General features: G+C 33.5%; 1 protein-coding gene across 3 annotated transcripts in view; it reads right to left on the bottom strand.

The window, feature by feature from the left end:
• Positions 1 to 23,190, bottom strand: part of LOC142336449 (uncharacterized) — a 48,190-nt gene extending 25,000 nt beyond the window's left edge. The window contains exons 1-5 of one of the 3 annotated variants that reach the window (XM_075385295.1): positions 22,907 to 23,190; positions 19,603 to 20,676; positions 14,443 to 14,750; positions 13,399 to 13,779; positions 9,169 to 9,453 (exon numbers count right to left, since the gene is read on the bottom strand). In XM_075385295.1, coding sequence (XP_075241410.1) covers positions 9,169 to 9,453; positions 13,399 to 13,779; positions 14,443 to 14,750; positions 19,603 to 19,765 — 1,137 coding nt within the window. In that variant the 5' untranslated portion in view covers positions 19,766 to 20,676; positions 22,907 to 23,190. Of the gene's footprint in view, positions 1 to 9,168; positions 9,454 to 13,398; positions 13,780 to 14,442; positions 14,751 to 19,602; positions 20,677 to 22,749 lie in introns of all 3 variants that reach the window. The other 2 variants (XM_075385294.1, XM_075385293.1) reach the window with 2 other exon arrangements.
• Positions 23,191 to 24,484: the final 1,294 nt, after the last annotated feature.

Raw genomic sequence — 24,484 nt, forward strand, 5'->3', positions numbered from 1 at the left:
ACAAGAGTAGAATCTCATTGCTAAGAATAGGAAAAAAAATGAAAATAAACAAAATCCGTGATTTCGTGCAATTATTTTTTAAGAATCGCAACAATAAAATTGTAATATTCTTGTTTTTACAGTCATTTCTCGTTTCGATCAGAGACAAAATACAAAACCAATAAAAAAGTGTTTAACATAAACTGTCAGAAAAAATTTGTTGGCAGTAAAAATGCAAAATTTTTCAGCTTTCTCTTAGATGTGATTTTGCTTTTCAGCTAGATGAATGTTAGTAAAATGGACTAAAACACATTTCAATCAATACATGTGTCACAAAAATTAAAGAACATTGATTTCTGAATAAAGTAGGTATTGATGATATATGAGGGAAAATTAAATACCGTTAGACGCAAAACTCCAGTATAAAAAATCTATTTTAAACTACTTGGACCATAATATTGTTTTGCTAAGCAGAAAACTGCACTTTTTGTTTTCCCATAGCAAAATCTTTCCAAAGTGTCACCTTTTTCCATCATTCCTCACATAATTTTTGAAATGAATTTTTCCCTCAGAATGTGTTTGCTTAGAGCATTTTTTAACAACCTATCTTCGATAAAAATAATAAAGCAACCACTAGCAATCACTAATGCCAAGCAGACCAAACAATTCATATTAGGTTGTACCCTAGTGATCGAAGAATTTATAATCTTGCAAGAATCTTGCAAGCAATCTTGCAAGGGAATGCATACTTCCTGCAAGCATCTTGCAAGATCCTTGCAAGATTTGAATCCATCTTGCAAGATTCTTGCAAGATTTGAATCCAACTTGCAAGATTCTTGCAAGATTATAAATCAATCTTGCAAGATTCTTGCAAGTTTCTTGCAAGATTTTGAATCTTGGCTATTTTTTTTTCATTGAATTAGGCTTCGTAACTTGTTCAGTAAACAAAAACTTGCTTCAAAGATGTTTCCTAAAACACCAATCTGCAAGTTTTGAATCATCTTGCAAGATTCTTGCAAGATTTGAATCCGCTCATCACTATGGTAGAAACATTTTTAGAGAGTTATCACTCCATCGAATGATCACACAGAATCATCACGCACATTACTCTCAAGAAGAAATACTAGTAGCTCTTTGTACAGGTTAGGTGAGGCTACCCAGGTTGAGGTGCCAGACTGAAAGTCAATATGTCCAGACCGTCCCAGACGGAAAGTGTCTATGTCCAGACCCTCCCAGACGGAAAGTGCCTATGTCCAGACTTTCGTGCGTTCAAAATTTTTCGTGCGTTCATCGTGCGTTCAAAACTCCCTATGTCCAGACTTTCGTGCGTTCAAAATCTTATATGACCAGACCTTAGTGCGTTCCAAATTAAAATTCGTGCGCTCATTTGTGCGTTCAAAAACACCTATGTCCAGACTTTCGTGCGTTCAAACGTGCTTATGTCCAGACTTTCGCGCGTTCAAAATCTTATATGACCAGACTTTAGTGCGTTCTAAATGAAAAATCGTGCGCTCATTTGTGCGTTCATGTCCAGACTATCGTGCGTTCAAAAACACCTATGTCCAGACTTTCGTGCGTTCAAAAATGCGTATGTCCAGACTTTCGTGCGTTCATGTTCAGATAACGTTTTTATAATGTATTCGTTTCAAAGATAGATACGTTAGGGTGATGGTTGTGATGAAGTGCCCAAGCAGTTCTTACATTTTGTTTAATAAAAGATGTTCGATGAAAATATTGGCTGAAGGGGCTGCCAGCGACCTAGTTATTAAAGTATGATTTGCTTTGCAACTTCAGCAAGGGTTTAAAATTCTAGGTAGGAAATTGTTTTAAACAAAGCAAAATGTTGGATGCGAATTTTCCTGCGTTCAATGTTTTGTAACTTTTGAACTCAAGTGAGTTGAGGTTTTCTTGGTAGAAAGCTTTCACTTGAGTGAGCACTCTATTAAGAGTGTTTAGTCAAACATGGACTCATTAGTTTTTGGCATTCTTGTTTCCATTCAAAAAATTTTCGTGCGCTCCGAGTCACAATGTCCAGACTTTCGTGCGTTCAAAATTGCTTATGTCCAGACTATCGTGCGTTCAAAATTGCATATGTCCAGACTATCGTGCGTTCAAAATTGCATATGTCCAGACTATCGTGCGTTCAAAATTGCGTATGTCCAGACTATCGTGCGTTCATTTTCTTTTCCAGACCGTGTAATTTTGAACGCACGACGCCACCTTGTGCGTTCATTTCGGTCTGGACATATCGACTTTCGGTCTGGGACCTCAACCTGGGTATTAATCGTTATTTGGCAAATAGCTGTTTCAGCGAATCAATTTTTTGTTATTAATTTCAGTGGAAATGTGTTTCAATTAGCCAAAGACATATCGGTCGGTTTTTATTATTAAAAAAAATTAAGCCTTAACTTTATACTAAGCTTCTAAAGAGTCACAATACACGGAATTTATAATCTGTGTATTGTTGTTTAAATCTGCGATTAGTAATCCGAGAGACTTAAATGCAAATATTTACCAATAAGGTTTTCTTTCATTTCTGTCAATTTGGCACGGAGTCGAACGACATCGCGGAAAATGGCGAGAAGTGCAAGCATGTGTATTCGCTAAAACAGCTCTTTGCCAAGTAATGATGTCTTTCATCATTTTTTCATTATTCGGGGCAACAAATGGACAGCACATTTCTGTAAATGTAGAAAACATGAACGAAAAACAGGCAAAAACTACATTTCGAATTTTCTCAAAATTTACCATTTTAGTTCCACATAGGAATAAAATTATTTTCAAAACTGAAACAAGGAGTCTTGTTAATGTGCGTTTGCACATGATGTTCCGACCCGGGCTCATCTACATTTTTGACTGAAATGTCAACCAAATGAAAAGATAATCAAAAAGAGAAGTTTGAGTTAAAAAAATCTTTGCATACCCAAACTACTAATTGAATTACATAATGCTGTGTCTAATTACGAGATCTGCCATTAAAAAGACTGCGAGAGAAAAAAACAACCAACAAAATCAGCAAAAACTAAAATTTCAAAGCAAAAACTCATTGTCTAAATATTAAAGCACCTAGTAACAACGTCAAAATGCAATCAGATAAAACCTTAGCTTCACAAACTAACTTTTTTCCTAATCAAAAGCAGATGGAACTTTTTCTTAATGGGACTAGATAAAAAGTTGACAAACAGGAATAATAAGGCAAAAATAAAAAAATCAGTCAACATTTTTAAAAACGTTCATAACTTCAAATGTCTTAAAAACCCTTAGCCTTCAACGAAACAATTCTTGATAAAACTACTAAAAAAACGTTAAAAAAGACCTGCATTTTCTCAGACTAAGTCAAAGAAACGAAATAAAGTTGTGGAAAAACTTTTCAAAAAACTAAAAAAAGCCACAAAAAATTGCAAAAAAAACAAATTTTTGAAGCCATTAAAAGTATTAGTTTCTCTCTGAGTTTTGTTTCTCTTATTTCAATTGCAATTTTTACTAAATCATCTAAATTTTTCTTGAACGATTAAATCAGTTCACTAGATACTTATTTGAAAATCATTAGAATCTGTTATTACGCGAATATTTTAAAGAAACAGAAACAGAAACACAAATATTGACCACTCAAAGTTTTTTATAAAAACGCATATCGTTCGCCAAACAAAGCATCAGTTACGATATAATATCAATAGACATTTTAATTTTTGAATTACAGGGAATTGAATGGGACCTCTCAGTACTGAGAATAAGTTACAAGTTGACTAGAACAAAAAAAACCGAAAAATTTGAATCAGTTTTGAAAACGAATAATAGCAAAAATTTGAAACCATTCGCTATAAACTCAAACTTTATTCACTAAATTTTTACTCCAAAGCTTATGAGGCCTCTCAGCATTTTACGATTGCAAAAAAGTTTAAAAGACAGCGAAAAACAGGAAAGTCAACCAAAATTCAGTGAGAAAAGTGTCGGAGCCGTTAAAAAGTAAATTTTCAGTAAATTTTTTCTTCAATCTATTATATTTTAACAGAAAGGTGATTTTTTTTTAAATTTTGGCGTAAAAAATTTAACAAATATGAACAAGTATATCAAAACGACAAAAATTTTGAAAAAAAAATATTATCAATGCAATAAAATTAAATAGCCTTAAAAAGAAGTAAAAAATACTCTAAACTATGCCTTGTTGGGACAATTATAATGTTTGTCATTCATAATTTATCAATAAGACATCACAATAAGTCTTACGACAATGAAAAGAACAACAAATGCAGGCAAAAACCAAAAGTTCAAAAGAAAACTGCTACAAGAAGGTTTCCAAGCCATTTGAACCATAAAATTTTCTCTGAAAACCTTTTCTGCGATCTTTTGAAGAAATTCCTTGAGCAAATGCGAACTATCTGTTTTACGATAATGTCGTAAAATTTCAAAAGGAACCGAAATAATGAAAAATATCTAAAAAATAAAAAAAAATTATGTTAACTCATGGCATCGAAGTAATAAAGCCAATAGTTAGAAGTCAAAACTGCTATCCAAACAAATTTTTTTTGCAGTAGGAAAAACGGAGACCCTGTGATTACTGAAATTGACTCACAATTCAAAGATAATAAGTTTTAGATCGGTTAATTTTCAAAAAAATTCAAAAAATTATTTTTTGTCCTAACGGCCATTAGCTGTCAACTCAAAGCACCAGATGGGTTCAACTAATGCTCATCAGCAAGCGTTTTCATTTTTAGTCAACAAAATTATGCGATAGGACTACAAAAATTTAGTAAACCTCGAAAAGAAGGATTGCAAAATTGTTTCAATTAGTAGCATGAAATGTAATCTTGAATTTTTAGTTTTACAAAAAACGAAATTCAATAAAAATCTTTTTAATTTCGAATTCTACGCTGGACGAGCTTAATAATGATACCACTCACATTTCTCTACGATGAATATATCGATCGGCCAAAATCGTCTGAACAAAAAAAACCCATTTGAGTATATAGGTCCTCCCCCCACAAGTGGGGTCGGAACAATAAGACTCCAGATATCAAAATTGAAAACGGTCGTTTTTATCTTGGAATTTTTACCATTTTTTATTTTCTTTGATTCGATCTTTATGGAATGAGAAAGTTTAGAACTCTAATGTTATCTATATTCCTCAATTAAGTACCTGAAAACTATTCATAGAGGCCAATGGTGTACTTTCTTGGAATGCATTTGAAAATTGAATCAAAATGTTCAAATAATTTATATGATCTTTTGTATTCTGCAGAACCGTAACAAAGAATCGTAAATCCAGTCGGCATTACTCTGGGCATGCAATCTCTGAAGTAGGTCTCTAAATAGAGATCTATTCCATCGTATATCATTAAACCATGGAACAACTACATTATTTATTTTCGATGGCTAGGCCCATAACTTATAAAAACAAAAAAAAATTTGCATTATACTGTAATGTAGTTATTGATGTAGATGGATCAATATTACCAAACCCCCGTTCCAGCAATGATCCTATAAATAGATTTAAGTGAAAATATTGAACAAAATGTCTGTCCAAAAGATTAAATTAATTCCAAGATGTCTGTTTTGTATTAATCTCAGTAGGCATTCGGTGGAGACAAAAATTAGAGAATGGGAAAAAGTAATGAAAAAATTTCCAGCTGTGCGCTTTAGTTCAGAGAGCTACTGATAAAAAATGCCAAAGTAAATATCAGGAGAGTCATTTGGTTTTTATAACAGCTGCCACCAGGGGAAGTTTAAATGTTAAATTATTCTGGGTGAATTGATATCAATTTCAAATCTTCGGAGTTAAGCAGTTTTTAAACCTCCCCTCTAATTGGGCAAATCTTTTTTTCTTCACCCCCTTGGGAACATTACTGGCATTTTGGCACATCGCCGATTGAATGTCATTTGTGCCTAGCAAGAAATATTTGTCCAAATTTGAAAAGATGAAAATAATGAGCTTAATACGATGGAAAAAACATGTACACTCTTTTTCGTGATTATAACACAACATGCATATATGCAAGTATACTAATTCACTATATGCGTGTATTCACTTTTCGTTTAAAATTTCAGCTATTACATATTTCGGCTAATTTGCCACAAATAAAACGCTAGAAATGTGTACATCACTTAATTGAGACTTATCCCTAGGAAAAAAACGTTAGGTAGCTATCATCTAAAAATATACACATTCATATTGATGCAGAGAAGATACTAAAAAGCTTCCATTCAACGAGAAAGATACATTTTCCCGTAAGACCTCATTATAGCGCAGTTTTCACGTGGAACTGAAATGTCTCTCATTAATTGCTCTTTTTGTCAGCGTGCGATCATTCAGCAGCCCAATTTGTAAAGTTCAACCCCGTTCAGTGATCGCTTAAGCGCTCATTTTGTTCATTGACGTCAGAAAGTTTAAGACGTCACTAAATGTAGAACACTTAGCGAAATGAGAACAAAAACGTAATGAATATAGACCCAGTATTTTTTCCAACATTTCAAAGAAGTGACGAAATAAATATGCCTGGCTGTCCTACTTATTTTTGTCAGTAAAGTTCAGACACATTTTTTACTACTACTTTTACTCTTTAAAAAGATACGAGAGGTACCAAATTGAATTTTTTGATGAGTAGATTCCATTTCCATCACATTTTTGTGGGACACCCACCCATTCACTCAGAAGAAAAGGCCAATATTCATATACATACATAAAAGGACGCATGAACACTGTTTCTTTATACACATATACATAAACAAACACAAACACACACGCATACAAACATAAACACAAATACATATACATACGTACACTCAAACACGCACACACATATAAAATCACATACAAAACAAGAACACACACACACACACACAAACACACGCAAACACACACACGCACACACACACACACATAAAAAGCAATTAAACAAAAACACACAGACACATACACGCACGAACACACAAAAATACTCTAGAGCAAGACAAAAAACACTGACCTAAACACCTAAATGAAGGCAAAGAAAGTCACACAGCACAAACAGAAGAGAAACGAATATCATTGATTAGTCTGAAATTCGGTCTGAAAACTAGATATGAGAGCCAGGATGGAATTACATTTTTATACAAAAACCTCCGCACAAAAAAGGAAACTATTGAAGATATCTCTGGTAATGCTTTTCTCCTGATACGGAAATTCAGGTCAGAATACAACCGAGTTTCCAAGGTTCCTCCCTATTAAAACAATTTGAAAATTTACTCCCTCAAAAACATTTGGACTGGTGTTTGTTTAAATTTGTGAACAAGTTGTAATCCAAAGATTTATGGGCTATTTTGAAGTTATCAAAAAGCCAGCAACTCAATCATTTTCAATGTTTTGTAAAATTTTGCTGGCTTGTTTTCATTTGTTTTGATGGGTTTTTCAAAGGAATACTGCACAAGGTAGTAGGTCCTTCATGAAAACAATGTGTAAATTAGAAAAAAATATTTTTGAGATTGACATACGTTTTTAATCCTTTCCCAGTTAACTATAGTGAAGTCAGACAAACTTGATTTATAGGACCTGTACTGGTATATTGTTTTGCTTTCGACTTTAATTGTTTTGGCATTTTTTATACGTTTTTCATTTATTCGCTAAAAAATTATGGGACGGAATTTTTGAAAGCATATTTGGAAACCGAGTAAGGGATACTCAAACCTTGGCAACTAGTTTTAGTTGCTTAATTTAATCTTTCCCACCACTATCATAAAAACTAAGACATGCGTTGTTCCCTTAGTTTTCCTTAAATGAATTCAGTCAATAACAATGCTGCTTTCGAAAAAATACTAGGATGTTGAACGCAAAGTTTGTTTTTTTTTGTTGATTGCTTTCAACGTATCGTATCTCAGATAAAACTCAAACCTTTAATATTTAGTAAAACAGATAATCTGAAAAAAATTCCAAAAGGTGTGTAAGCGTTTCCAGTTCTGCTCCAGGTAATTTTTATATCTTTTTTCTTTAGCAATAGTATGAAAAATAGGACGGATTAATAAATATCTTTCTGACTTTTTGCTTTTTTTTTTAATTTGGAGTGTGGTAGGAAGCATGGAAAATGCTTATGCGACGACAATGATAATGCAAGAATCTTGCAATTTGTAGTCAGCCTGACAGGAAACTTTACACGACAACGCTCATCTTTTTTAAGGTTTCACAAGAAAACCTTGCACAAAAAATTATGCACAAGGATGCATGTTTTTGCACGAATGTTGCAAGATCATACGGTATTATGATCGTTTAGAGACGAGTCAAGTTGGTCGAGTCAATGCATTTTTGTACAAGAAGTTCTTCATTTATTCGCTAAAAAATTATGGGACGGAATTTTTGAAAGCATCATTGGAAACCGAGTAAGGGTTACTCAAACCCTGGCAACTGGTTTTGGTTGCTTAATTTAATCTTTCCCACCACTATCATAAAAACTAAGACATGCGTTTCACTAAGTCAACAGGCCGAATAAATCCGAATGTTAAATCATCCTAAAATTTTTGAAAATTATTATTTTTTTTTCGATAGGTTCCAAAACTTCACTGTTCATCCTTATTTTTTTTCAAATTTTAGATTTCGAGAAGAAATGGATGAAATGTGTCAGAACATTAGTTGCAAAATTCATGGCACCAAATCTATGTTCCCTTAGTTTTTCTTAAATGAATTCAGTCAATAACAATGCTGCTTTCGAAAAAATACTAGGATGTTGAACGCAAAATTTGTTTTTTTTTCTGTTGAATGCTTTCAACGCATCGTATCTCAGATAAAATTCAAACCTTTAATATTTAGTAAAACAGATAATCTGAAAAAAATTCCAAAAGGTGTGTAAGCGTTTCCAGTTCTGCTCCAGGTAATTTTTATATCTTTTTTCTTTAGCAATAGTATGAAAAATAGGACGGATTAATAAATATCTTTCTGACTTTTTGCTTTTTTTTTTAATTTGGAGTGTGGTAGGAAGCATGGAAAATGCTTATGCGACGACAATGATAATGCAAGAATCTTGCAATTTGTAGTCAGCCTGACAGGAAACTTTACACGACAACGCTCATCTTTTTTTTAAGGTCTCCAAGGAAAATCTTGCGCAAAAGTATGCAAAAGGATGCATGTTTTTGCACGAATGTTGCAAGATCTTACAGCATTATGATGGGTTAGAGACGAGTCAAGTTGGTCGAGTTAATGCATTTTTGAACAAGAAGTTAACTTACTTCAGGTTGTGCATAGATATCCATTATAAACTCAACGGCACAATCTTCTGCTTTCTTTCCATCCTCTGACTCATCGTTCAACTTTTTAGTCGGAATTTGAACTTTGGCGACCCCAGAACCCAACAGAGTATCACCCAACCCATTGGCTTGTCTCTCCCACTGGAACACCTGACATTGTACCGACAGGTGTTGAGTTGACTGGCTGTTCTGATTGGTTGATGGTTTATTGGCAGGTGTGTGGTCTATGATTGTGAAGTCTTCGTTCATTTCATTTTCTCTCTCGTCCTGGAAACGAACAGTTGAAAACCCGAGTTGAACTTTAACCCATAACTTCTTAAATTGTTGCACCAAAGTCAAGCTTCAATGCTCTGAAAAATTTTTCATCCACAGTCAAATTTCAAGTGAAAGGTCATTTTTGTTTCAACTTTTTGTCGTACGATTTTTCAAGGTCTCGGAAATTTTATAACTTGGAAAATTTCCTCCTCTCACCCGCGTGGACCCAACGTTTGACTTGATGGGCCGCCGCGAACAAACTGATTATAGTTTATGCAGCATTGTAATTAAGAAACACAGTTTCAACTGCGTATAAATGTTAAATGTAAAATGGTTTTAATCTCTTTGGTGGGGAAGAGCCGGAAAGAGGGTGTTGGGGGGGGGGGGAGGGGGGAGAGGGTATGAAAGGTTTCTGATGATACTTGGAAAATAGGTGTCAGAATTTGTCAAAGATCTTATACCTTTAAATTTTTAAATCCGCGAAACAAATTGCTTTGATCGAACATTAGACCTCAGGCACTTCATTCCCTCTGTGAATGTCAATCGGATTTACATAGCTTGCACAAATCACGTTTGCGGCATCTTTACAAAGTGTGAACAGACGCCGGGAACATCAGCACCAACAGAATGCCGACAATCGATTTATCGTGACAAGGCAAAGTATACAGCCTTTGGATTTTTCATTCTTGAAATTCTAGAATTTAATGACAGCTTTGCTCATAAATATGCAATGCTCATTTTTTGTTTGAAATATCTAATCTGTCCATTAACATAGTAAAGTAACACAGATTGCAGTTCGTTGTCAGCAAATTTTTCTTTGAAGTTTTTCCTGAAATTCATTTGTGCTTTTGCTGCCTCAGGATGTCATGAAAAATAAGTCTGAGGAGCTGAGAATATGTTTGTGTGTCGTACATAGTCAATATTATTTGAGTTTGTGATCTTGAAAGCCAATTTTTAATAAATATATGCATAAGCAGTTGTACTAAAGTAATGTTTATGTTGAATACTTAGCTTAGCTAAGCTAAGTATTCAGATTACATCATTCTAAAAATAGAATGATGCAATTTAGCTGAACCATTCAAATTGCGTAAAATGTCCGTCCGTCCGGCCAAACGGACATTTTACCGTCCAGCCAGCAGGACGGGAATTATCCCGTTCTGAGAACTATATATAGCAAAGAAAGAATCACAACTTTGAGAAATTAAGAATTAATAACTCAGAGAAACTGAGAATTTAATATCTCCAAATCGAGAAAGTAATCTCAAAACGAAAGTATTTCCAAAGTGAAATTACTAAACCAACCTTCTCAACTATATCGAATAACGAATAGTTAGAGATAATTTTCAAGTCAGGACTTTATTCAAAAGGGAATAATAAGTTACTGATAACATTTCGAGTTAGTAAAGTTTTTACTAACTCTCCCGACCTTCTCCTCTTTCTAACCTTCATAACTTTCTAACTTTTATAACTTTAACTTTTAACTTTTATAACCTCATTACTTTAGTTGTAAATTTATCTATGTTCAATTTCTATAAAGATTATATAAAACTTATAACTAGATCAATTAGCCAAATTTACTTACTTAGATCAATAAATACTTTTATGAGACTTATCAGGCTTAGAAAGATAGCATATACTAGGAGTACGACCATCGAGTCAGAAGTTTGAACCTTCGCAACCCATACCCTCTAGTATACAGTCACTGAAATACGCTCACCATTTTTCTCTAGTTTTAACGAATTAAAGGAGGAATAATTCACACAAACGAACCAATACAAGTGCAGCTCAATGGGAAAAAACTTGCAAGAATCTTACAAGATAAACACCTTCCGCAAGAATCTTTTCAGATCTTACAAGATAGCCATCCCATCACGCCCCGTGAAGCAATTTTTTGATTCGTAAAAATTTTCCAATTTGAAAAGTTCAGCTTTTCTTAACCATTTTAGTATTATCTGTCTATCATTCAATCCGAATCATCCACCCACTGTCTTGCCTGCCTTCAACCCATATTTCGATTCTATGTATGATTAACAATTCGGGTAGGGTTTTAGGGGGGGGGGGTTGCAAAAAGCACCTTTTTTGTATTTTTACTCAAGTTTTTGTTACTTTTGCTGAGGAAATGTGATGAAACTGTTAAAAGAATTGTTTTTGATTTTAAGGATAGAAGAGTGTTGTTGAATTTTTGGATTCTACTTTTTTGTCTAAAAATTTGGCTAAATTTTCAAACTTCAGAACTTTTCATTATAATGACACCGAATATGCTCCTTTGGGGTCTTTTAATTGTCGGGAACACCAAAATAAAACTGTTGGCAGAAATCCCAGTGAGGGTTTCTTTGATTTTCGATTCTTATGAGAGTATCAGGGAATTGAAACTGGCCGTTTTTTTTTGCTAAAATAAGTCGATAATTGTCTGATATCAATCACTGATTTATTGACTTTTTTGTCAAGTCATCATTTCATTAACATTGTTTTCGGAACAATAGTTGAGCATCAATTTCAAGGCTAGATTTGGTCTAATCGCGGATTTTTACAATCAAAAAGTTATCCGGACATTTTGGGCGCTTTCTTTTTGCAGTTTTTGGGCGCTTTAATTTTGCTGTTTTTAAATTTCACTCACAAACCAAAAAGATTTCAATGAAGCATAGTTATCAACAAAAATTCCAATTACGTACAATTGCGAACCAGTCAACCTATTATAAACCTTCAGCAAAAAGTTTACGGTTTTTATGACTTCAACATTTTGTTTGCGCAATTTTGTGTGTGAAAATTTGAGTTCTGCTCTTTTTCGAAGTTTATGGTTTGTGCTCACCAACGAAATGACCAATAGAACATCTAAATTGCATATATATCAAGTTTTTGTCTATTAACAGCTAATAGTTGTAATGCCGTTAGAATAATTGTGCTAGAAAACAAAGGAATCTCTAGCTTTGTCACTTTTTTAAACTAATTGTGTCAACATGTATGTAGCTTTACATTAGCGATGACAGGTTGCTTCTTGTTTCTAGTGAACTAAAAGTTAATCTTTTTTTGCCCTCTTATGTTTAAGCAGATGTCCTTTGGCTTTGACACTACGGGTTAGTTTTCAAATTTTTTTAACATCTGCATATCATGAGGTTTATTGTTGTCTCTTCACATAATCACGTTAATGATAACTCACCTAAAACCTTAATGATGTAAAAAGAAGACAGAATTAAACGTATTGAAAGTTTTTAACTAATAGATTACGAAATCTAATGAATTATGCAAAAACTAGATTTTTTGATTTTGTCGATGATTGCATGTTTTTGCACCAAACTTTTGCACGTTTTTGTCGTTTTTTTCGTAGTACTATTGCATATTCTGGATAAAGGTAAATCTAAATAGTTTTCAATGGAAGTACAAGTGAACTTTTTAAAAGATTTCAACTGATAGCTAATGTTTTTCATTACATTGAAATCTTTTGTTTTCAAAAATGTAAACCCATTTTTCATCTTAATCACTTTTGGTTTTTTTTCTACTTGTTACTTAGTGTCATTAAGGACGGATTGTATATCACTTCTGGTGAAGTATAAGTTAAATTGTTTATCTTGAGACTTATCTTATGATATTTTGACTTTGTTGTTAAGTGCTTTTCTTATATAAAAATGACATTGAGTTTCTGTCTTAAAAATGTTCGTTTTTATTATTTGATTTTCTTGGTTTGTCTTGTCTCGTAGTTCATTAATGGCAAGTCTCATCAGCCCTCTCATGCAGCATTTTTCAATTCGTTTATTGGTTTGAGCTTAAAGAAACTGTTTTATTCCTACACAAATTTTTTTTGAACAATATGTGAATTTTTGAAAGTTTGTTTTCTTTCTTCCTCATTTGGTAGACAATTATATCAAAAATGTGGCTGAACGGGATCGGAACCTTATGCGCGCACGCGCATTACCAAGCTGCCTTGTTTTGGTCAACTGTGTACATCATAATCAAACATACCTGATAAGTTTTGGTGGTGAAACATTTGACAACTCCCATTTCCTCAACCTTGGCCACAGAGTCAACAGGGGAGCTCAACTCCCCAGAAGCTCCCAGTTCTCTCTTTTTATTGCCTTCTTCCTCCTCCGACGCCAGGGTGTAGGTTGTCACCGACAACTTAGCGTGCCACATATAAATTGGGTTTACTCTGTACCGCCCACACCTCCCGCCCTCAATCCTGACCAGGGTCAGTTTTGTTGACAGATTCCTTGAGTTGTTTTTCGTATTGTTGTTCAGGGTTTGTTCGGGTTCTTTTGGCTTGTGTGAAACCACTGCTTTCATTTTTAGTTTGTTCAGGAGTTTCTTGTGATCGTTCAGCATGTCGCTTTCTGATTTGAAAATCTAAAGAAAGTTCACAGCTGTAAAGCAAACTGATTTTGAAAAAAATTGGGCCCCCAAGAATAATTTTGTAAATAACTTTTCTAGATTTCACATACACAGAAGGTTTTATAATAATGTTTTTCATAAATCAATAGCAAAAATGTTTATTTTTTATTATAACATTTTTTATTATAACAATATTATAATATTAAAACAATTTTTACAACAATCGATGCAACATTTAGTTCAAATTATTCGAGGTTTTCTCTTTGAGATCATAAGCTCCGGCTGCTTAGCTCGCTTCTCATTGTGCGAATGAAAAAAATCTGCATATAATGTTTGCAAGCTTAGAAGTTATGAACCTCAAGCATTTTAGACTTGTTTGAGAACTTTTTGAAAATTCCAATGTTGATTTTCTCAAAATCTATCGAACAGCCGACATGGACCGGGCAAAAAATAAAAACAAGGTCCGCTGACCTCAAACTTCATCCAAAATTTTGCCTTTTTACTTTGCGGCACAATAAGCGAGATTTTCGAGAAGTCGTTGAATAAATGTAGAATTATGTTGGATTTTTTATGAGGTATTGCTAGTTACAGCGCATGGGGGGGGGGGGGGTGGGGGTGGGTGGGGGTGTACGTTAAATTGTACAAAATAGTTTTCAACAAATTTTCAGTTTCACAGACCTTTGAGTTTATTTTGAGCTTTTCACCTCTCTTTGAACATTTTTCATTTCCACTTTTCGACTCAACGCCCTCCAAACTGCTCTTTCGGCTGACTGCACTTGACGATATGACGTCATAGTCCGAAGGTACCTCCTCATCTTCGTCCTCCTGCTCGGACTCCCTAGTGGGTTCCACCCGACAGTCACTGTTCTCGTCTCCTTCCGAGTCGTCAGAGTCGCACTCGGAACTCAACTGGCTGCTTCTCACATTGTCAGAGTTACTTTGAGTAGCGTCGCTTTTGCACGCCAAATATCCAAATAATCGCAAGCCTGTAAACAGACATATCTTATCTTGTCTTCCTTCATAGCGTGTGTACTCTTCAGCTCATTGTTCAACAATTGGTTATCACAAAATCTGATATAAAAAAATGCAGATCCGCGGGTCGAGGTGTCAACGCTAAAAATTGCTCAAAAATGAAAGATTTGCGGTGAATGCGGTGAAAAAAATTCACCCCTAAGAATCGCAAATCTTACAAAAATTCACCGCTAAATTTACCAATAATAGTAACCGCAGAAAACATTGCAGAAAAAGATGAAAGAATAGCAGTGAATGCGGTGAACGCGGTGAAAGCGGTGAAAAAAATTATCGCTAAGAGACGAATCTCTTAGAAACATTTATCGCTAAGTTAGCACATTTTTCTAGCAGCTCAAATTTCTAATGAAACTATGTTAACACTGAGGTTAAGGCGTTCAAATTCTTAAATTGTCATTTTCAATAATTCCATTGACCAGGCCAAACTGAGGAGAGCGTGATATCTCCTTTTCTTGTATATTTGACGTGCTTTGTGAGTATTAATAGTGGTAAACCTTTAAAAGTTGATTGCTATGAACAGAATTTGAAAACAACTTAAAACGACAATCTTTCAATGTTATAGTGATTAGAAAAAAAACTTTCAACTTCGTAACATTTAAGCGGTTCGAAATGTTATCAGGATATCGTTCAACCTTTAGACAAGTTGATGAGCAATTTTTCTGAAAATGAAAAAAAAGAATTTCATCAAATTAAAAAAAAAGATATTCCGCATTTTTTTGCTAACAAATTGGCATTAAAACGATGAACACAATACACAATTATTTGGGCTTGATGAAAAATCAACTTTTGAAGAAAACCCAACAGAAAACAAGAAAAATTATTTTACAAAAATAGAAGTATACGGAACAGATCAAAATTTTTGTTTTTGCTACTTTCATCTTAGGAATATCAGTAAATAATGTATATTGAAGCAATTCAATCTTGGAAATCACATTTTCTCGACACTTGCGGCAGGGAAATATTGTACTTTCTACTCAAATTTAAAAAAATAAAAACATAAAGTGAATCAACTTGATAAATAACTATAAAAAATTTTTCCCTCGTAAAAAGTGGTAACTATTCGTGATATGAAAAATGCTTACTATTTGGCTAGATTAGTCAAATGATTTTCAAACATTGTTGACGCAATTTTCAAAACCAGTGTTTTTTTTTTAAAGTTTTGACCTGAGAAACAATTAGATTCAATTATTAAGCAGAAATTTTTTTTATGTAGACACAACCTGGAAATTGTTCTTTCAACATTCATTATCAGCAATCATTGTTCTTTTTTAGCAAAAAAATTGACAAATTTAAATTTTTGGAGAAAAGTCGACACAAACGTTAAACAACTGGATACACTGTGACAAGCTTGAGCAGTGATGTGATGGGTTGGCACAATGAATTGGACAACAACTTATAAAACGTTTAGTTTCTCCATATACCAATGAAATGATTCCCATTTTGCGCCCTGAAATTTTTTTAAATATCACTTGCAAAAAAAATTGGTCAGAATTTCTGGATTCTGAGATATTGGAAAACAAACTTACCAATAAAGCAACTGAATTGCTGAATTGCTAGATAAGTTGGAAAAATTTTTCCGTCATTTTCTCATATCTCAATATTCTATTGTCCGACAAGACAAATTCTGCCAGGATTGTTGTTTCTGCGATGATTTAAAATTTTTTATGAATTTAAAAAACCACGAAAAGTTTAATTTTTGCGTTTCCTAGATCCTTTTTTATAATAATGAAACATTTTAATCTGTTTGGCTGTAACTTGTAGAAAAAATTAGTTTTCAGCATTTTTTTTTGACGAAGACGGTGATTTTCTTTTAAAGAGCTTCCAAAATTTCATTCGTTTGAAGAAAAAATATTGTCCCCGACCGTTGAGCTTTGAAACATTTGAAAACAAGATTGAATTAGATTTGAAGTGAAAATGTTAAAAGTGGTCAACGTTAGGCTGCTGAGCTCTGGCAGCTTTCACTTCGTTTCGTGCCTGCAATGTATTACAGGAGCTTAAAAATTGCCCTCTAAAATAATCAAATTTGAAAAAAAAATTGCTGCAAAAACGCGATGTTGAAGTCAAGTAACGACTTACTTCACCTCGTTTAGCGGATCTTGAAGGTGGCTTTTGTACAGTCCATCATTTATTTTGTTTTAGTACTTACATAGGCATGCTTGTTGGGATAGCCCCTATGCACTCGATAATGCTTTTGCTAAAAATTAGTTTAAAAAATGAATTCCAAAACTGAACAAAGTTGAGATACAAACGATTTTGAAGCGAATTTCAACACCCACCGTTTTTTAAACAGTTTTTACTCAAGAAACATTTAGTTTCAAATAATAACCAGCAATATTTTTGTAGAAACTGGATATTGCAAACTTTGTTGTCAAAAATTGTTGACGCAATTTTCAAAACCATTGTTTTTTTTTAAAGTTTTGACCTGAGAAACAATTAGATTCAAGTATTAAGCAGAAATTTTTTTATGTAGACACAACCTGGAAATTGTCCTTTCAACTTTCATTATCAGCAACTGTTGTTCTTTTTTAGCAAAAAAATTGACAAATTTAAACTTTTGACGAAAAGTCGACAAAAACGTTAATCAACTGGATAAACTGTGACAACCTTGAGCAGTAATGTGATGGGTTGGCACGATGAATTGGACAACAACTTCTAGAACGTTTAATTTCTCCATATACCAATGAAATGATTCCCATTTTGCGCCCTGAAGTTTTTTTAAATATCACTTGCAAAAAGAAAAAATTGGTCAGAGTTTCTGGATTCTGAGATATTGGAAAACAAACTGACCAATAAAGCAACTCAATTGCTAAATTTCTAGATAAGTTGGGAAAATTTTTCCGTCATTTTCTCATATCTCATATATTCTATGGTCTGACAAGACAAATTCTGCCAGGATTGTTGCTTCTGCTTTGATTTAAAATTTTTTATGAATATAAAAAAACACGAAAAGTTTAATTTTTGCGTTTCCTAGATCCTTTTTGTAATAATGAAACATTTTAATCTGTTTGGCTGTAACTTGTAGAAAAAATTAGTTTTCAGCATTTTTTTTTTGACGAAGACGGTGATTTTCTTTTAAAGTTTCCAAAATTTCATTCGTTTGAGGAAAAAATATTGTCCCCGACCGTTGAGCTTTGAAACATTTGAAAACAAGATTGAATTAGATTTGACGTGAAAATGTTAAAAATGGTCAACGTTAGGCTGCGGAGCTCTGGCAGCTTTCACTTCGTTTCGTGCCTGCAATTTATTACAGGAGCTTAAAAATTGCCGTCTAAAATAATCATATTTGAAAAAAAAATTGCTGCAAAAACGCGATGATGAAGTCAAGTAACGACTTACTTCACCTCGTTTCGCGGCTCTTGAAAATGGCTTTTGTACAGTCCATCATTTATTTTGTTTTAGTACTGACATAGACATGCTTGTTGGGATAGCCCCTATGCTTTCGATAATGCTTTTGCTAAAAATTAGTTTAAAAAATGAATTCCAAAACTGAACAAAGTTGAGATACAAACGATGTTGAAGCGAATTTCAAAACCCACCGTTTTTTAAACAGTTTTTACTTAGGAAACAATTAGTTTCAAATATTAACCAGCAATATTTTTTGTAGAAACTGGATATTGCTCATTTAGTTTTTTTGCCTGCAATTATAAATCTTATTCAAAAAAGGTGACGTCTCTAGGATTAATTGGGAACAATTGAATAAACTCTAAACTTCTCAACCAATTATGATAAATTTGAACAGTGATTTGATGTAAATTTCAGGGTAGACATGATGCAATTGAAAACAATGTTTTTAATTTTTATTTTTTTTTTGCTTCAATCGCTGTATCAATGCAATAAATCACATTTAATCTGCTTACACTTTATTTTTAAAGATCACTTTCAAAGTGAAAAAAAGTGTTTTTCACTGATGTTTGGGTTTTCATATAGCGGTAAAAAACCCGACCAATAAAGTATTTGAATTGCTAAATTGTTTGATAAATTGGGAGATGTTCACGGTAATTTTGCGTCTATCTCATTATTCAATGGTCCGATAAATTATCTGTCAACATTGTTGCTTTTGCGATGATTTAAAGTTTCTTATAATTTCGAAAAAAATCAGAAATTTTTAATTTTTGTTCTTCCTAGCTCCATTTAAAAGAATGAAATTAACTGATCTGTTTGGGTAGAGCTCACAGAAAAATTTAGTTTTAGCACTTTTTTTGGCGAGGACATTGATTCCCTTAGAAAGTGTTTCCAAAATATCTGTCCATTGAGGAAAAATGTCGCCTCCACAGATCGTTGGGTTTTGAAAAATTTTTAAGCAAATCTGACTTGGTGGGAAGAGATTTGACGTGAAATTGCAAAGCGGGAAGAGTCGGGGGACTCTGCCAGCTGTTATTTTTTTCAGGAACACAAAATTTATCTTCCAACCTCTAAAAATGAGCATAATTGGAAAGAATTTTGCAGACAAAAATTTGCCATCATGACGCCAAGAAATTGTTTACTTCACTTCCAGTCGCTGCTTTTAAAAATGCCTGTATACGGTCAATCTTTTTCTAGGTTTTAGTACTGAGATAGACGTGCTTGTTCGGGTAGCTCTTGTGCCCTCGATAATGCTTCTGTTAAAATTTAGTAAAAACGAATTCAGAAACTAAACAAAGTAGTTATACTAAGTAATATTTTTCGCTCACTTAATTTTCGGAAACTTCTTATTTCTGAAAGAAGTGAAATTTTCATTCATACAAAAGAAGTCCCTATAATTCTGCATCTGTAGAGACAAATTTTCTAAACTTTACTGTAAAGGGATCGTTTTCTATCGCAAACACTAACTTTGACGATGGGTGAAAATTTTGTGGAGAAAATTGCGGTTGTAGATGACGAAGAAGACAAAAGCGAGAGACATGACGAATCCGAACAGGAAATGAACCACAACTGTCGTCAAGTCATGTCCAAACAATTTATACCCGCTGTCTGGAATATAATACCTATCCATAACTGTGTAATAACTATTAAACTCAAAAGAGATAATAACAAAGATAAACGAAGACAATAATTAATTTGTAATGTGTTGGCTAAGTTTCTTAAAAAAATTAAATTTAAAAATCCTTGGAACTACCTGTAAATTGAAGAAAATAAAAAATTCAGTTACGTAATTTAGATATAATGGTCGATTTTTCAATTTGTTGGTTTCTAACTTCAGTAATTACAAAAGGCGCTAATAACGAAAGAAGCGAATTTGAGAGTTAACGATTCTTTTCCTAAGACAATTGTTTTCTATTCTAAATATCAGTTTCATAAACCAAATTTTTCGTAGGTAAAAAGATTAATAATTACGTTAACTTAAGTTAATAGATCAGCGTTTTTTGAATTTATGCTTTAACCAATGTCAGGTTAATTTCAAGTTCGAACCAAGTTAGTTTGCGAGTTTTGAAAATATCGCCTCAAAGTGTTTTTCTAATCGAACATTTCGGTTAAAATAGATTCTAAAGATGAGCGGTACATAAATGTAACACACGTTCAAGGCTAAAACGACGGATCTATTAAATAAACCTAACAGGTCACACGATTATTAAAAAGATTAGAAAAGCTTAAATTTAAAAGCAAAGTTATAATGAATAGAAAATGTGAGGTAATGCGAATTAAGCAAGCCGTTTAGACCAAGTATTAACACAACAAGTTTTCACCAAAAGGAGCGAGAGCTAAAACGAGGAAAGTAAAAGGGAATTAATTCCTCCTCCTCAGCATCCTTTTAAATTAAAGCCTCCTGCCTGATGCTGGCTTCATCGGTTAAGATTAAAATCAGACTGAATTTTTTAACCCACGCAAATAGTGTTCACAAATAACGAGATTCACAGTGTAGTAATAATCAGAACTGACGAAATAACCGACAAATAAACAACTGAACTGAAGAGACAAAAAAATTGATGATTGACAAAAAATGTGAATTTTGCCAATTTTTCAAATGTTTTCTATTCAACGTCATCAAGGCAATTAAGTTACTGTTGGTCATTTTCGTAGGTTTAAAACTGCTGGATCATATATGATTTGGTGCAAATGATGAAATATTTCAAGACCTTATCCTTGCATCAAACCTAAGATTTCATAATGATATTTGTAAGTTTATTAAGAATCTTATGTAGTTTTGTAAGATTAACAGTAATTAAGTTTCGTCCTGGGCCCAACTTTAGGTCTTTGAGCAAAAGTAGCTTGCTGGATTACCCGAACACAAAAATTCCTCTAAATCGTGTACTTTTCCAAGGAATTTAGATGATGCAACTTAGCCAACCTCTAATTTTCAGCGGAAATATTTTTTAAATCTTTTTTACCAATCCTATCGAGGAGGTTGATTTTGGTGCATATAGTCTTGAGCATCTAGTAGAGTATCTAATTTTTTAAAAATGTCTGATCGCATCTTTTCTTGGGCAATGGATCAAGAACGCTGAAATTAGAGCCTGAGCAATAGACGATATGATTTAGTACACGGAAGTTTAAATTTCCATATATCAATGATAGTTATTTAGTATTAAAAATATTAAATTACTTTTGCAAGGGCATAACTTAAAAAATTCAAACCATCAATCGTAGTCAAATTCTCGCAGAATAGTATATAATCTTGCACGATTATATAGTGAATTATCTTGCACGATTCTTGCAAGACTAACGTCATTGACAGTCAATAATAATAAATTTTCTTAAAAACGAAATCTCTTAAAGTTGAAAATGAACGAGTAACTTTAAGCAAACAACGATTTTGTTGAAAAAAACTGAACAGACATTTAAGAAGGCAATTTTTTGTCGGCTAAGTCGAGTGTCTGCTTATGGCACGTGATTACATAATTTGTTCAGCATCCTGGTTTGAAAATGTCAAGAAGCTTTTAATCCCAGAATAAGCGAGGCAACTTCAGGGAAAGTCTGAGGAGATAAATCGAATGACTTGATATGATAAATTTGATAAATTTTCCCTTTCAATCCTTACAAAGGGGGGAAATGGATTGATAGTGAGATCTCAGAGACCACCCTAATGAGGTTCCCAAAAAAAGAAGTCTAGTCATTTAAAATAGGGAAAAATTGATTGGAAACAAATTTCTTGTGGAAACGACCACTAGAGCTTTAAAGGTGAAATGTTTAATGTGGAAATGTTGAATTTTTTCAGCGACGGGTCGAAAAAACTTGCGCATTGTTAAAAATTGTTAACATTAACATTTCAAAATTACTGCGAAGAGTGAAGATATATCATCAACTATACTTAAAACTGGCTATATATTTGGCAATATTGGTAATAAATTGTTAGAAATTTTATTAGTAGTTATTCAACCATTTTTTCTTTTTTGAAAATAATGAAATTTGAGGTTTATCAAAATTATGTGCCGAAACTAAGGTTGTCACCAAAAACCTAACGCCCAAAAACAATACACCCCCCCCCCCCAAATGAGGCTAGAGGTAAAAGTTATAGCAATTATTGCTCGCACTAATTTGAACTCAAATTACACCACATTTGCTAACTTATGATGGTCTTAACCAAATACCGGTTAATTCGTTTAATTCAATTTTCATAGATAACTTTTTTACAACTAGGCGCCGAGGAGGGCGGTTGTTCAGCAGTTATATTCCGTTAATCAGCGGTTTTACGCCAACGCAATGTCAATATTTGCGTGGGTTGTATTTGAGTTGTAAAATTCCGTCAAACTGGTATTATAAAACGGGGAAATAAACAGAGAAAACAATTACGCGAGCCAAATTAAAACGAAGGTGAAAATATAGGAGAGTTTTTTTTCCTTTTTTCCTTTTCACGCAACCGCGTGTAACCAAACAAGCACAAGAGATATGATTAAAAGAGCAATTTGAAACAATTTCAAGAAAATAAAGTGTTGCAAATTGTTCACATTTCGATTTTAATTGTTGCTCAACATTTCATTAGAATCGCACAAAAAGATTGGTTGAAAATCAACGATTGGCTGAAAACAAAATTTTAAGCACCGTGAACGAAAAATGATTAAAATAATTGGAAGAGATAAAAACTAAAAAAAAACCAATTCTTTATAGTGAAGACACAGTCGCCCGGGAAAACTAAAGTTTAAACTTTCAACTCAATTTGAGAAGCAAACATTATTTAAGGGGATAGAAAGTGACGGACGGGTTATATTGTAGAGGTTGAAAATGTCAATAATGACTATGCGTGGGCGTTGGCGTACAGGGAGTTAGATTTAGGAAACGGGAGTCCCAAGGAAAGGCCATTGAGATGATGGGGAAATTGGAAATATAGTGTGCAATTTTAGGAAAAACTGAGGATGGGTATACTATATGGTAGATCGATAGATAAATATACAAATAGGCTCTGTTTCTCTTCTTTTTTCTCTCTTTCTCTCTCTTTCACTCTTCAAGTGTGTATATATAATTTTGACGCTAGTACCAATATCTTGTTGACATAGCAACTATTTTTACTGACTACTGGTGTAGCTTGGAGGGGGTTTGGTTTGGGGGGAGGGGGTGATTTTAACGTGTAGGAAAAGAATTGGACATAAAAGGTTTACGATACAAGGTATAATCAGCGTGCGCTATTGAGAGTAATTACTAAAGCGTAAAGGCTAGAGTGTATCTATTGTTGCACGAGGGAAAAGAAACGGGAAAGATAAAAGGCTGGGAAATGGAATAGGATAATGTCATGTATATCTATGGTTGAGTTGGTAGGCTCCTTCCCCACAAATTTCATATTCATAAAGTCAGTCAAGCGGATATTAAAGGAATATTTTGTCCGAATTGTCTGAAAATTTAACAAACAGAGAAACAGAAAAAGACACCAAAGGACATTTTTAAGACAGAATCACGTCAGTACTCTTGACACGTTTCACTGATTTCAATTTTAGCTTTTAGTTCTGCTTAAGTCAGCAAAAAAGATTAGTGAAAATGAAGAGAACACAAAACATTAGACAGCACACTTAAAGATGTTATGAGATATTATACGATCCCAAGACGGCAACTTTTTGCAATAAAATTATTTTTAGCAATTTTTGTTGTTTATCTAACAGCTTAAGTGTTGCAAAACAACGGCAGTCATTACGTGATGACAATATTTCAAAAAAGCCTATTAACTACAATTATCTCATGTATCACTATAAGGGGGGAGAAATCGGTCAAATGGAGTCGACGACCACAAAGGCCCCCGAAAATTAAAGATAACTTTTTGGGTCAAATATTAGTATTGGGGCATTGAAAAGATAAGAGAAAAAAGTATTAGAGCGTACCAACTTAAAATATTTCATAAAACTCACAAAGAAAACAAATATACCAGCTTACCACGCCATCTGCTACAATTTAGGATACTCTTCGAACTTTGGATGATCAATCGAACTCTGAAAATGTTTCTCAAATCAGGTAAATTTTTGCATTAAAAGCTGAAATGACACCAACCGAGGGGCCCCATAATCGCTTTTTTATTGCTATGTTAACAATTTCTCTGATATAACCTGTAATTTACAATTTTTCAGACCAAAAAAGACGGTTTTTGAATCTCCACTTTAATCAAATCTTAAATGAAATTAGTTAATCTTATTAGGAAATTCTCCATGCCTCTGGTTTTCTTGAGCAGAAAGATTTTCAATCTCTAACATGTCTTAACTCGCACTGTCTCATCCGGGTTGATGAGCCACCGTGTCTTAAATATTCTGTTAACGGGTTATGGGTCCAGCATTCCAACAACCGATACGCCAATAGA

Source organism: Convolutriloba macropyga, chromosome 3 (assembly GCF_964194025.1).
Source record: "Convolutriloba macropyga chromosome 3, txConMacr16.3, whole genome shotgun sequence".
Classification (NCBI taxonomy): domain Eukaryota; kingdom Metazoa; phylum Xenacoelomorpha; order Acoela; family Convolutidae; genus Convolutriloba; species Convolutriloba macropyga.